The following is a 16,892-nucleotide window of genomic DNA, read 5'->3' as shown; positions in this document are numbered from 1 at the left end:
TATGTTAATACTGATGTCTACTGTAAAATAGTCCCTTACTTATGTTAATACTGATGTCCACTGTAAAATAGTCCCTTACTTATGTTAATACTGATGTCCACTGTAAAATAGTCCCGTATGTTAATACTGATGTCCACTGTAAAATAGTCCCTTATGTTAATACTGATGTCCACTGTAAAATAGTCCCTTATGTAATACTGATGTCCACTGTAAAATAGTTCCTTATGTTAATACTGATGTCCACTGTAAAATAGTCCATTATGTTAATACTGATGTCCACTGTAAAATAGTCCCTTATGTTAATACTGATGTCTACTGTAAAATAGTCCCTTATGTTAATACTGATGTCCACTGTAAAATAGTCCCTTATGTTAATACTGATGTCTACTGTAAAATAGTCCCTTATGTTAATACTGATGTCTACTGTAAAATAGTCCCCTATGTTAATACTGATGTCTACTGTAAAATAGTCCCTTATGTTAATACTGATGTCCACTGTAAAATAGTCCCTTATGTCAATACTGATGTCCACTGTAAAATAGTCCCTTATGTCAATACTGATGTCTACTGTAAAATAGTCCCTTACTTATGTTAATACTGATGTCTACTGTAAAATAGTCCCTTACTTATGTTAATACTGATGTCCACTGTAAAATAGTCCCTTACTTATGTTAATACTGATGTCCACTGTAAAATAGTCCCGTATGTTAATACTGATGTCCACTGTAAAATAGTCCCTTATGTTAATACTGATGTCCACTGTAAAATAGTCCCTTATGTAATACTGATGTCCACTGTAAAATAGTTCCTTATGTTAATACTGATGTCCACTGTAAAATAGTCCATTATGTTAATACTGATGTCCACTGTAAAATAGTCCCTTATGTTAATACTGATGTCTACTGTAAAATAGTCCCTTACTTATGTTAATACTGATGTCCACTGTAAAATAGTCCCTTATGTTAATACTGATGTCTACTGTAAAATAGTCCCTTATGTTAATACTGATGTCTACTGTAAAATAGTCCCCTATGTTAATACTGATGTCTACTGTAAAATAGTCCCTTATGTTAATACTGATGTCCACTGTAAAATAGTCCCTTATGTTAATACTGATGTCCATTGTAAAATAGTCTTCTATGTTAATACTGATGTCCACTGTAAAATAGTCCCTTATGTTAATACTGATGTCTACTGTAAAATAGTCCCTTATGTTAATACTGATGTCTACTGTAAAATAGTCCCCTATGTTAATACTGATGTCTACTGTTAAATAGTCCCTTACTTATGTTAATACTGATGTCCACTGTAAAATAGTCTTCTATGTTAATACTGATGTCCACTGTAAAATAGTCCCTTATGTTAATACTGATGTCTACTGTAAAATAGTCCCTTATGTTAATACTGATGTCTACTGTAAAATAGTCCCCTATGTTAATACTGATGTCTACTGTAAAATAGTCCCTTATGTTAATACTGATGTCCACTTAAAATAGTCCCTTATGTTAATACTGATGTCTACTGTAAAATAGTCCCCTATGTTAATACTGATGTCTACTGTAAAATAGTCCCTTATGTTAATACTGATGTCCACTGTAAAATAGTCCCTTATGTTAATACTGATGTCCACTGTAAAATAGTCCCTTATGTTAATACTGATGTCTACTGTAAAATAGTCCCTTATGTTAATACTGATGTCTACTGTAAAATAGTCCCTTATGTTAATACTGATGTCCACTGTAAAATAGTCCCTTATGTTAATACTGATGTCCACTGTAAAATAGTCCCTTATGTTAATACTGATGTCCACTGTAAAATAGTCCCCTATGTTAATACTGATGTCCACTGTAAAATAGTCCCTTATGTTAATACTGATGTCTACTGTAAAATAGTCCCTTATGTTAATACTGATGTCCACTGTAAAATAGTCCCTTATGTTAATACTGATGTCTACTGTAAAATAGTCCCTTATGTTAATACTGATGTCTACTGTAAAATAGTCCCTTATGTTAATACTGATGCCTACTGTAAAATAGTCCCTTACTTATGTTAATACTGATGTCCACTGTAAAATAGTCCCTTATGTCAATACTGATGTCTACTGTAAAATAGTCCCTTACTTATGTTAATACTGATGTCTACTGTAAAATAGTCCCTTACTTATGTTAATACTGATGTCCACTGTAAAATAGTCCCTTATGTTAATACTGATGTCCACTGTAAAATAGTCTTCTATGTTAATACTGATGTCCACTGTAAAATAGTCTTCTATGTTAATACTGATGTCCACTGTAAAATAGTCCCTTATGTTAATACTGATGTCTACTGTAAAATAGTCCCTTATGTTAATACTGATGTCTACTGTAAAATAGTCCCCTATGTTAATACTGATGTCTACTGTAAAATAGTCCCTTATGTTAATACTGATGTCCACTGTAAAATAGTCCCTTATGTTAATACTGATGTCTACTGTAAAATAGTCCCCTATGTTAATACTGATGTCTACTGTAAAATAGTCCCTTATGTTAATACTGATATCCACTGTAAAATAGTCCCTTATGTTAATACTGATGTCCACTGTAAAATAGTCCCTTATGTTAATACTGATGTCTACTGTAAAATAGTCCCTTATGTTAATACTGATGTCTACTGTAAAATAGTCCCTTATGTTAATACTGATGTCTACTGTAAAATAGTCCCTTATGTTAATACTGATGTCCACTGTAAAATAGTCCCTTATGTTAATACTGATGTCTACTGTAAAATAGTCCCTTATGTTAATACTGATGTCCACTGTAAAATAGTCCCTTATGTTAATACTGATGTCTACTGTAAAATAGTCCCTTATGTTAATACTGATGTCCACTGTAAAATAGTCCCCTATGTTAATACTGATGTCCACTGTAAAATAGTCCCTTATGTTAATACTGATGTCCACTGTAAAATAGTCCCTTATGTTAATACTGATGTCCACTGTAAAATAGTCCCTTACTTATGTTAATACTGATGTCCACTGTAAAATAGTCCCTTACTTATGTTAATACTGATGTCTACTGTAAAATAGTCCCTTATGTTAATACTGATGTCTACTATAAAATAGTCCCTTACTTATGTTAATACTGATGTCCACTGTAAAATAGTCCCTTATGTTAATACTGATGTCTACTGTAAAATAGTCCCTTACTGATGTCAATACTGACGTTGACTGTAAAATATTATCTTACTAATGTTAATACTGAAGTATATGTTATATAGGATATTTTGATATAGAGATGTCTACATATTATGCTGTCTAATGCGATGTGATGTCATTTGTTGAGAGATTATATCTACTGTTACTAAGATTATATGTCACCTCACGATAAACTACATCATTTTATGTGAACTATGTCATCTGATTATTATGTCACCATGTCCGAGATTGAGGGGTTATGTGATCTGATGAGAGATTTAGTGATCTAATGAGGGATTATGTGATCTGATGAGGGATTATGTGATCTAATGAGGGATTATGTGATCTGATGAGAGATTTTGTGATCTGATGAGAGATTATGTGATCTGATGAGAGATTTTGTGATCTGATGAGAGATTTTGTGATCTGATGAGGGATTATGTGATCTGATGAGAGATTTTGTGATCTGATGAGAGATTTTGTGATCAGATGAGAGATTTTGTGATCTGATGAGGGATTATGTGATCTAATGAGGGATTATGTGATCTAATGAGGGATTATGTGATCTGATGAGAGATTTTGTGATCTGATGAGGGATTATGTGATCTGATGAGAGATTTTGTGATCTGATGAGAAATTTTGTGATCTGATGAGAGATTTTGTGATCTGATGAGGGATTATGTGATCTGATGAGGGATTTTGTGATCTGATGAGGGATTATGTGATCTAATGAGAGATTTTGTGATCTGATGAGAGATTTTGTGATCTAATGAGGGATTATGTGATCTGATGAGAGATTTTGTGATCTAATGAGAGATTTTGTGATCTGATGAGAGATTTTGTGATCTAATGAGGGATTATGTGATCTGATGAGAGATTTTGTGATCTAATGAGAGATTTTGTGATCTGATGAGAGATTTTGTGATCTAATGAGGGATTATGTGATCTGATGAGAGATTTTGTGATCTAATGAGGGATTATGTGATCTGATGAGAGATTTTGTGATCTGATGAGAGATTGTGTCATCTGATGAGGGATTATGTGATCTGATGAGAGATTTTGTGATCTGATGAGGGATTATGTGATCTGATGAGGGATTGTGTGATCTGATGAGAGATTTTGTGATCTGATGAGAGATTATGTGATCTGATGAGAGATTTTGTGATCTGATGAGAGATTTTGTGATCTGATGATGGATTATGTGATCTGATGAGAGATTTTGTGATCTGATGAGAGATTTTGTGATCTGATGAGGGATTATGTGATCTGATGAGAGATTTTTTGATCTGATGAGAGATTTTGTGATCTGATGAGAGATCATGTGATCTGATGAGAGATTATATTACCTGATTAAAGATTATAACATTTGATAAGAGTTCATGTGATTCAATATTATATCATCTGTTATCACCTATTGTGAAATTAGGGATTGATGTAATGCTGAGTCGATAGGTTATATCAGAGTATGTCACACTTTAAAACATGCTGATAGGGTAAACTATTAGATAAGTCAGACAGGAGGGTTACACACCTGAAGAACATGCTGATGGCATAGGCGAACAGATAGACAAGATCGAGGGTCCCGAACAGCTGGCTGTAATCGCTGCCATCTACAATGATACAAACTCTGTTTCCATATAATAAAGCATATTATACAATAGTTTCTATGGTGTACGTAATATGGTATCTTAATCAACAATGTCTTATATCGTCTATGTGTTATCTCCCCTTGATCTGATCTTAAAATGTCTCGGTGTTATCTCCCCTTGACCTGATCTTAAAATGTCTCGGTGTTATCTCCCCTTGACCTGATCTTAAAATGTCTCAGTGTCATCTCCCCTTGACCTGATATCACGAGGTCTCTGTGTTATCTCGCCTTGACCTGATCTTAAAATATCTAGGTGTTATCTCCCCTTGACCTGATCTTAAAATGTCTCGGTATTATCTCCCCTTGACCTGATCTCACAGCGTCTAGGTGTTTTCTCCCCCTGACATGATATTAAAAAAGTCTATATGTTATCTCCCTTTGAACTAATCTATAAATCGTCTCGGTGTTATCTCCCCTTGACCTGATTTTAAACTGTCTCGGTGTTATCTCCCCTTTACCTGATCTCACAGCGTCTAGGTGTTTTCTCCCCCTGACATGATCTTAAAAATGTCTATATTTTATCTCCCTTTGAACTAATCTATAAATCGTCTCGATGTTATCTCCCCTTGGACAAATCTTTAAAACGTCTCAGTGTTACCTGAATAGAACGACCTACCAAATCTAAAGATATAACATTTATACTTTAACTGGTATCAACTGCTTGTTTACATTATGTTTCATTCGAGGAACAAAACATGTACGTCACGGACCAAACTATCTCGACCACGGACTAATACATATTCGTCACGGAACAACATACATCGTTCAAGGATCATTACATGTCCGTCATGACACAATACATCTTTATCGCCTAACAAAACATCTCTGTCACGGAACAAAATATCTCCGTCACGGACCATTACATCTCTGTCACGGAACAACATATTCCCGTCACGGACCATTACATCTCTGTCACGGAATAACATATTCCCGTCACAGGACCATTACCCTTTTGTCACGGAACAACATATTCCCGTCACGGACCATTACATCTCTGTCACGGAACAACATATTCCCGTCACGGACCATTACCCTTTTGTCACAGAACAACACATTCCCGTCACGGACCATTACCTTTTGTCACGGAACAACATATTCCCGTCACGGACCATTACATCTCTGTCACGGAACAACATATTCCCGTCACGGACCATTACCTTTTTGTCCCGGAACAACATATCTCCGTCACGGACCATTACCTTTTTGTCAAAGAACAACATATCTCCGTCACGGACCATTACCTTTTTGTCAAGGAACAACATACTCCCGTCACGGACCATTACCTTTTTGTCAAAGAACAACATATTTCCGTCACGGACCATTACCTTTTTGTCAAGGAACAACATATTCCCGTCACGGACTATTACATCTCCGTCATAGAATAATACCACTCCGTCGCCGAACAAAAAAGCTCTGTCACGGAACAACCTACCTCCGTCATAATCACGGACCATTTCATCTCTGTCACGGAACAATGCATCTCCGCCAGGGAATAATTCAACTCCGTCACGGAACAACACACATTATTCAAGGACCGATACAACTTTGTTACAGAAGAATAGGTATATACATCACGTCACGGAACAACACACATCATTCAAGGACAGATACATCTTTGTCACAGAACAGGTATATACAACTCCGTCACGGAACAAAAAATGTCCGTCACGGAACAATATACCAACGTCACGGAATATCTCCGCCATGGTCTAATACATCTTTGTCATGGAACAATACATCTCCGTCACGAAACAACATACATCATTCAAAGACCACTCCATCTCTCTCACGGAACAATACGTATATAGATCTCCGTCACGGAACAAAACACTTCCGTCACGGACAAACATACCTCCATCAATGACCAATGTATATGTCATGGAGTAACAAATCTCCGTCACAGACCGATACACCTCCCACACCAACCAATATCCCTCAGTCACAGAACAATAAACCTCCGTCACGGACCAATTCATCTTCGTCACGGACCAATTCATTTCCGTCGCGGAACAATATACCTCCCTCACGAACCAATATCCTTCGGTCACGGAACAATAAACCACCGTCACGTACCAATTCATCTCCGTCATAGAACAATACACCATCCTTACGGACTAATATATAACTTGGTACAATCCTACAGCTTCAATGACTTTAATATTGGTATACTTATGATACACACCGAATGGTTGCCAGTCACACCAGGTTGTGTCGTTACCAAAGTGAGGACTCCCTGTGTCATCTGTCACCTTGGAGCAGTTCCGGTGAAGCACGCTCTACGGAAAAAACAGTTCATGTTATTACAGCAAAGAATTATCCGATTTAATGACTTTCATAGGATCCAATACTAGTTTTATAGTAACTGGTTACATAGTTAGGTAATTATTTCTAGTTTTAAAGAAAAATATTACTACTGATATAATCAGTCACAAGTTATATAGTAAGAACACCACTAGTTATATAGTAAGGTCATTACTAAATATATAGTTAGGTCACTACTAGTTATATGGTAAGGTCACCACTAGTTATATAGTAAGGTCACCACTAGTTATATAGTTAGGTCACCGCTAGTTATATAGTTAGGACAGAACTAGTTATAAAGTAAGGTCATTACTAGTTATATAGTTAGGTCATTACTAGTTATATAGTTAGGTCACCACTAGTTATATAGTTAGGTCATTACTAGTTATATAGTTAGGTCATTACTAGTTATATAGTTAGGTCACCACTAGTTATATAGTTAGGTCATTACTAGTTATATAGTTAGGTCACCACTAGTTATATGGTAAGGTCACCACTAGTTATATAGTTAGAACACCACTAGTTATATAGTTAGGACACAACTAGTTATATAGTTAGGTCACCACTAGTTATATAGTTAGGTCATTACTAGTTATATAGTTAGGACATTACTAGTTATATAGTAAGAACACCACTAGTTATATAGTTAGGTAACCACTAGTTATATAGTTAGGTCATTACTAGTTATATAGTAAGATCATCACTAGTTATATAGTTAGGTCACCACTAGTTATATAGTTAGGTCACCACTAGTTATATAGTTAGGTCACCACTAGTTATATAGTTAGGTCATTACTAGTTGTATAGTTAGGTCATTACTAGTTATATAAGTAGGTCCCCACTAGTTATATAGTTAGGTCACCACTAGTTATATAGTTAGGTCACCACTAGTTATATAGTTAGGTCACCACTAGTTATATAGTTAGGTCATTACTAGTTATATAGTTAGGTCATTACTAGTTATATAGTTAGGTCATTACTAGTTATATAGTTAGGTCACCACTAGTTATATAGTTAGGTCACCACTAGTTATATAGTTAGGTCACCACTAGTTATATAGTTAGGTCACCACTAGTTATATAGTTAGGTCACCGCTAGTTATATAGTTAGGTCACTACTAGTTATATAGTTAGTTCACCGCTAGTTATATAGTTAGGTCACCACTAGTTATATAGTTAGGTCACCACTAGTTATATAGTTAGAACACCACTAGTTATATAGTTAGGTCATTACTAGTTATATAGTTAGGTCACCACTAGTTATATAGTTAGGTCATTACTAGTTATATAGTTAGGTCATTACTAGTTATATAGTTAGGTCACCACTAGTTATATAGTTAGGTCACCACTAGTTATATAGTTAGGTCATTACTAGTTATATAGTTAGGTCACCACTAGTTATATAGTTAGGTCACCGCTAGTTATATAGTTAGGTCATTACTAGTTATATAGTTAGGTCACCACTAGTTATATAGTTAGGTCACCACTGGTTATATAGTTAGGTCATTACTAGTTATATAGTTAGGTCATTACTAGTTATATAGTAAGATCACCACTAGTTATATAGTTAGGTAACCACTAGTTATATAGCTAGGTCATTACTAGTTATATAGTAAGGTCACCACTAGTTATATAGTTAGGTCACCACTAGTTATATAGTTAGGTCACCGCTAGTTATATAGTTAGGTCATTACTAGTTATATAGTTAGGTCACCACTAGTTATATAGTTAGGTCACCACTGGTTATATAGTTAGGTCATTACTAGTTATATAGTTAGGTCATTACTAGTTATATAGTAAGATCACCACTAGTTATATAGTTAGGTAACCACTAGTTATATAGCTAGGTCATTACTAGTTATATAGTAAGGTCACCACTAGTTATATAGTTAGGTCATTACTAGTTATATAGTTAGGTCCCACAAGTTATATAGTTAGGTCACCGCTGATTATATAGTTAGGTCACCACTAGTTATATAGTTATGTCATTATTAGTTATATAGTTAGGTCATTACTAGTTATATAGTTAGGTCATTACTAGTTATATAGTTAGGTCACCACTGGTTATATAGTTAGGTCACCACTAGTTATATAGTTAGGTCACCACTAGTTATATAGTTAGGTCATTACCAGTTATATAGTTAGGTCACCACTGGTTATATAGTTAGGTCACCACTAGTTATATAATTAGGACACCACTAGTTATATAGTTAGGTCACCACTAGTTATATAGTTAGGTCACCACTAGTTATATAGTTAGGTCACCACTAGTTATATAGTTAGGTCACCACTAGTTATATAGTTAGGTCATTACTAGTTATATAGTTAGGTCATTACTAGTTATATAGTTAGGTCACCACTAGTTATATAGTTAGGTCACCACTAGTTATATAGTTAGGTCACCACTAGTTATATAATTAGAACACCACTAGTTATATAGTTAGGTCACTACTAGTTATATAGTTAGGACACCACTAGTTATATAGTTAGGTCACCACTAGTTATATAGTTAGGTCACTACTAGTTATATAGTTAGGTCACTACTAGTTATATAGTAAAGTTACCGCTAGTTATATAAGTAGGTCCCCACAAGTTATATAGTTAGGTCACCACTAGTTATATAGTTAGGTCACCACTAGTTATATAGTAAGGTCACCACTAGTAATATAGTAAAGTTACCACTAGTTATATAGTTAGGTCACCACTAGTTATATAGTTAGGTCACCACTAGTTATATAGTTAGGTCACCACTAGTTATATAGTTAGGTCACCACTAGTTATATAGTTAGGTCACCACTAGTTATATAGTTAGGTCACCACTAGTTATATAGTTAGGTCATTACTAGTTATATAGTTAGGTCACCACTAGTTATATAGTAAGATCATCACTAGTTATATAGTTAGGTCATTACTAGTTATATAGTTAGGTCACCACTAGTTATATAGTTAGGTCACCACTAGTTATATAGTTAGGTCACCACTAGTTATATAGTTAGGACACCACTTGTTATATAGTTAGGTCACCACTAGTTATATAGTTAGGTCATCACTAGTTATATAGTTAGGTCACCAAAAGTTATATAGCTAGGTATCCAACAGTTATATAGTTAGGACACCACTAGTTATATAGTTAGGTCATTACTAGTTATATAGTTAGGTCATTACTAGTTATATAGTTAGGTCACCACTAGTTATATAGTTAGGTCACCAGTAGTTATATAGTTAGGTCATTACTAGTTATATAGCTAGGTCACCGCTAGTTATATAGTTAGGTCACCAGAAGTTATATAGTTAGAACACCACTAGTTATATAGTTAGGTCACCACTAGTTATATAGTTAGGTCATTACTAGTTATATAGTAAGGTCACCACTAGTTATATGGTAAGGTCATTACAACACATTGACTTTGAAGAAATATGTGGGAATATTTGATAACTTCACGTTAATTTTGAACAGATGTAAGGAGATAATTGACAACCCCGCACTTATTTTAAAGGTATGTTTCGAGATATTTGACAAGAACATCTTGATTTTGAAGGACTGTGTCGAGATATTTGAAAAAAAATCACGTTTATTTTGAAGGTTGTGAGGAAATATTTGACAACAACACGTTGTTATTGAGGAGCGGTGCCGAGAATTTGACGACTACACGTTGATTTGAAAGAGCTATGACGAGATATTTAAAAACTAAACAATAATGTTGTGACCAGATGTTTGACAACAACACTTTGATGTTGAAGGGTTGTGACCAACTATTTCACCATTACACGTTGAATGTGTAGGGTTGTGTCCAGATATTTGACCATTACACATCGAATGTATAGGGTAGTGTCCAGATATTTGACCATTACACGTTGAATGTGTAGGGTTGTGTCCAGATATTTGACCACTACACGTTGAATGTGTAGGGTTGTGTCCAGATATTTGACCATTACACATCGAATGTGTAGGGTTGTGTCCAGATATTTGACCATTACACATCGAATGTGTAGGGTTGTGTCCAGATATTTGACCACTACAGGTTGAAGGACACGTTAATATTTAGTGGCTCCGACCAGATCTTTGACAATATACGTTGGATACACGTAGGCTTTCTTCATACACGACCTCTAGACGTGACCAGAGTAACGAAATAAGTATTCCAAGTTCACAACCATACTTGTGTAGCCCGTCAGAGTGCCATTGTATCAGGCTGAAGGACCTTAACAACAGTTCGGTCAATAACATCATCACTATCAAAGTTCATATTATCTAGATAATGAGGTCACCGTAAACCTGGTGACGTCAGTGGGTAAAGTAACATCCTTCTGAGAAGTTATCGGATTCCTTTGTGACCCGACAGGGTGTGAGTGTCAGTTCAAATGTTCGTGTTGTTATACAACACGACCAAACCATAACACGACAAACGTGTATATATGAAACAATGTATTATAAGCTATCATATCATCAGTGATGACAAGATAACTTCTGTAGAGGTATATCACAGACTGTAACTAGGGTAACCCTAACACTAAACTCATTATAACACACGAGATAACTTATGTAGAGGTATATCACATTATAACACACGAGATAACTTCTGTAGAGGTATATCACAGACAGTAACAAGGGTAACCCTAACACTAAACTCATTATAACACACGAGATAACTTCTGTAGAGGTATATCACAGACTGTAACTAGGGTAACCCTAACACTAAACTCATTATAACACACGAGATAACTTCTGTAGAGGTATATCACAGACTGTAACAAGGGTTACCCTAACACTAAACTCATTATAACACACGAGATAACTTCTGTAGAGGTATATCACAGACTGTAACAAGGGTAACCCTAACACTAAACTCATTAGTTATAACACACGAGATAACTTCTGTAGAGGTATATCACAGACTGTAACAAGGGTAACCCTAACACTAGACTCATTATAACACACGAGATAACTTCTGTAGAGGTATATCACAGACTGTAACTAGGGTAACCCTAACACTAAACTCATTAGTTATAACACACGAGATAACTTCTGTAGAGGTATATCACATTATAACACACGAGATAACTTCTGTAGAGGTATATCACAGACTGTAACAAGGGTAACCCTAACACTAAACTCATTATAACACACGAGATAACTTCTGTAGAGGTATATCACAGACTGTAACAAGGGCAACCCTAACACTAAACTCATTATAACACACGAGATAACTTCTGTAGAGGTATATCACAGACTGTAACAAGGGTAACCCTAACACTAAACTCATTATAACACACGAGATAACTTCTGTAGAGGTATATCACAGACTGTAACAAGGGAAACCCTAACACTAAACTCATTAGTTATAACACACGAGATAACTTCTGTAGAGGTATATCACAGACTGTAACTAGGGTAACCCTAACACTAAACTCATTATAACACACGAGATAACTTCTGTAGAGGTATATCACAGACTGTAACAATGGTAACCCTAACACTAGACTCATTATAACACACGAGATAACTTCTGTAGAGGTATATCACAGACTGTAACAAGGGTAACCCTAACACTAAACTCATTATAACACACGAGATAACTTCTGTAGAGGTATATCACAGACTGTAACAAGGGTAACCCTAACACTAAACTCATTATAACACACGAGATAACTTCTGTAGAGGTATATCACAGACTGTAACTAGGGTAATCCTAACACTAAACTCATGAGTTATAACACACGAGATAACTTCTGTAGAGGTATATCACAGACAGTAACAAGGGAAACCCTAACACTAAACTCATTATAACACACGAGATAACTTCTGTAGAGGTATATCACATTATAACACACGAGATAACTTCTGTAGAGGTATATCACAGACTGTAACAAGGGTAACTCTAACACTAAACTCATTATAACACACGAGATAACTTCTGTAGAGGTATATCACAGACTGTAACAAGGGTAACCCTAACACTAAACTCATTATAACACACGAGATAACTTCTGTAGAGGTATATCACAGACTGTTACAAGGGTAACCCTAACACTAGACTCATTATAACACACGAGATAACTTCTGTAGAGGTATATCACAGACTGTAACAAGGGTAACCCTAACACTAGACTCATTATAACACACGAGATAACTTCTGTAGAGGTATATCACAGACTGTAACAAGGGAAACCCTAACACTAAACTCATTATAACACGAGATAACTTCTGTAGAGGTACATCACAGACTGTAACTAGGGTAACCCTAACATTAAACTCATTATAACACACGAGATAACTTCTGTAGAGGTACATCACAGACTGTAACTAGGGTAACCCTAACACTAAACTCATTATAACACACGAGATAACTTCTGTAGAGGTATATCACAGACTGTAACAAGGGTAACCCTAACACTAAACTCATTATAACACACGAGATAACTTCTGTAGAGGTATATCACAGACTGTAACTAGGGTAACCCTAACACTAAACTCATTATAACACACGAGATAACTTCTGTAGAGGTATATCACAGACTGTAACAAGGGTAACCCTAGCACTAAACTCATTAGTTATAACACACGAGATAACTTCTGTAGAGGTATATCACAGACTGTAACTAGGGTAACCCTAACACTAAACTCATTATAACACACGAGATAACTTCTGTAGAGGTATATCACAGACAATAACAAGGGTAACCCTAACACTAAACTCATTATAACACACGAGATAACTTCTGTAGAGGTATATCACAGACTATAACAAGGGTAACCCTAACACTAAACTCATTATAACACGAGATAACTTCTGTAGAGGTATATCACAGACTGTAACAAGGGTAACCCTAACACTAAACTCATTATAACACACGAGATAACTTCTGTAGAGGTATATCACAGACAATAACAAGGGTAACCCTAACACTAAACTCATTATAACACACGAGATAACTTCTGTAGAGGTATATCACAGACTATAACAAGGGTAACCCTAACACTAAACTCATTATAACACACGAGATAACTTCTGTAGAGGTATATCACAGACAGTAACAAGGGTAATCCCAACACTAAACTCATTATAACACACGAGATAACTTCTGTAGAGGTATATCACAGACTGTAACAAGGGTAACCCTAACACTAAACTCATTATAACACACGAGATAACTTCTGTAGAGGTATATCACAGACTGTAACAAGGGTAACCCTAGCACTAAACTCATTAGTTATAACACACGAGATAACTTCTGTAGAGGTATATCACAGACTGTAACTAGGGTAACCCTAACACTAAACTCATTATAACACACGAGATAACTTCTGTAGAGGTATATCACAGACAATAACAAGGGTAACCCTAACACTAAACTCATTATAACACACGAGATAACTTCTGTAGAGGTATATCACAGACTATAACAAGGGTAACCCTAACACTAAACTCATTATAACACGAGATAACTTCTGTAGAGGTATATCACAGACTGTAACAAGGGTAACCCTAACACTAAACTCATTATAACACACGAGATAACTTCAGTAGAGGTATATCACACACTGTAACAAGGGAAACCCTAACACTAAACTCATTATAACACACGAGATAACTTCTGTAGAGGTATATCACAGACAGTAACAAGGGTAACCCTAACACTAAACTCATTATAACACACGAGATAACTTCTGTAGAGGTATATCACAGACAGTAACAAGGGTAACCCTAACACTAAACTCATTATAACACACGAGATAACTTCTGTAGAGGTATATCACAGACTGTAACAAGGGTAACCCTAACACTAAACTCATTATAACACACGAAATAACTTCTGTAGAGGTATATCACATTATAACACACGAGATAACTTCTGTAGAGGTATATCACAGACAGTAACAAGGGTAACCCTAACACTAAACTCATTATAACACACGAGATAACTTCTGTAGAGGTATATCACAGACAGTAACAAGGGTAACCCTAACACTAAACTCATTATAACACACGAGATAACTTCTGTAGAGGTATATCACAGACAGTAACAAGGGTAACCCTAACACTAAACTCATTATAACACACGAGATAACTTCTGTAGAGGTATATCACAGACAGTAACAAGGGTAACCCTAACACTAAACTCATTATAACACACGAGATAACTTCTGTAGAGGTATATCACAGACTGTAACAAGGGAAACCCTAACACTAAACTCATTATAACACACGAGATAACTTCTGTAGAGGTATATCACAGACTGTAACTAGGGTAACCCTAACACTAAACTCATTAGTTATAACACACGAGATAACTTCTGTAGAGGTATATAACAGACTGTAACTAGGGTAACCCTAACACTAAACTCATTATAACACACGAGATAACTTCTGTAGAGGTATATCACATTATAACACACGAGATAACTTCTGTAGAGGTATATCACAGACAGTAACAAGGGTAACCCTAACACTAAACTCATTATAACACACGAGATAACTTCTGAAGAGGTATATCACAGACTGTAACAAGGTTAACCCTAACACTAAACTCATTATAACACACGAGATAACTTCTGTAGAGGTATATCACAGACTGTAACTAGGGTAACCCTAACACTAAACTCATTAGTTATAACACACGAGATAACTTCTGTAGAGGTATATCACAGACTGTAACAAGGTTAAACCTAACACTAAACTCATTATAACACACGAGATAACTTCTGTAGAGGTATATCACATCATAACACACGAGATAACTTCTGTAGAGGTATATCACAGACTGTAACTAGGGTAACCCTAACACTAAACTCATTAGTTATAACACACGAGATAACTTCTGTAGAGGTATATCACAGACTGTAACAAGGTTAAACCTAACACTAAACTCATTATAACACACGAGATAACTTCTGTAGAGGTATATCACAGACAGTAACAAGGGTAACCCTAACACTAAACTCATTATAACACACGAGATAACTTCTGTAGAGGTATATCACAGACTGTAACTAGGGTAACCCTAACACTAAACTCATTATAACACACGAGATAACTTCTGTAGAGGTATATCACAGACTGTAACTAGGGTAACCCTAACACTAAACTCATTATAACACACGAGATAACTTCTGTAGAGGTATATCACAGACTGTAACAAGGGTAACCCTAACACTAAACTCATTATAACACACGAGATAACTTCTGTAGAGGTATATCAAAGACTGTAACTAGGGTAACCCTAACACTAAACTCATTATAACACACGAGATAACTTCTGTAGAGGTATATCACAGACTGTAACAAGGTTAACCCTAACACTAAACTCATTATAACACACGAGATAACTTCTGTAGAGGTATATCACAGACTGTAACTAGGGTAACCCTAACACTAAACTCATTAGTTATAACACACGAGATAACTTCTGTAGAGGTATATCACAGACTGTAACAAGGTTAAACCTAACACTAAACTCATTATAACACACGAGATAACTTCTGTAGAGGTATATCACAGACTGTAACTAGGGTAACCCTAACACTGAACTCATTAGTTATAACACACGAGATAACTTCTGTAGAGGTATATCACAGACTGTAACAAGGTTAAACCTAACACTAAACTCATTATAACACACGAGATAACTTCTGTAGAGGTATATCACAGACAGTAACAAGGGTAACCCTAACACTAAACTCATTATAACACACGAGATAACTTCTGTAGAGGTATATCAAAGACTGTAACTAGGGTAACCCTAACACTAAACTCATTATAACACACGAGAT

The 16,892-nt window shown here is 35.5% G+C and overlaps 1 protein-coding gene across 4 annotated transcripts in view; it reads right to left on the bottom strand.

Annotated features, from left to right (window-relative positions):
* Positions 1-16,892, bottom strand: part of LOC117340801 (glucose-6-phosphate exchanger SLC37A2-like) — a 73,424-nt gene that overhangs the window by 35,596 nt on the left and 20,936 nt on the right. For all 4 annotated transcript variants that reach the window (XM_033902575.1, XM_033902576.1, XM_033902577.1 and 1 more), the window contains exons 3-4: positions 7,003-7,096; positions 4,704-4,782 (exon numbers count right to left, since the gene is read on the bottom strand). In XM_033902575.1, coding sequence (XP_033758466.1) covers positions 4,704-4,782; positions 7,003-7,096 — 173 coding nt within the window. The remainder of the gene's footprint in view (positions 1-4,703; positions 4,783-7,002; positions 7,097-16,892) is intronic.

This window comes from Pecten maximus, chromosome 13 (assembly GCF_902652985.1).
Source record: "Pecten maximus chromosome 13, xPecMax1.1, whole genome shotgun sequence".
NCBI classification, from domain to species: domain Eukaryota; kingdom Metazoa; phylum Mollusca; class Bivalvia; order Pectinida; family Pectinidae; genus Pecten; species Pecten maximus.
The sequence above is the reverse complement of the archived record's forward strand: the minus strand, read 5'-3'. Positions and strand labels throughout refer to the sequence as shown.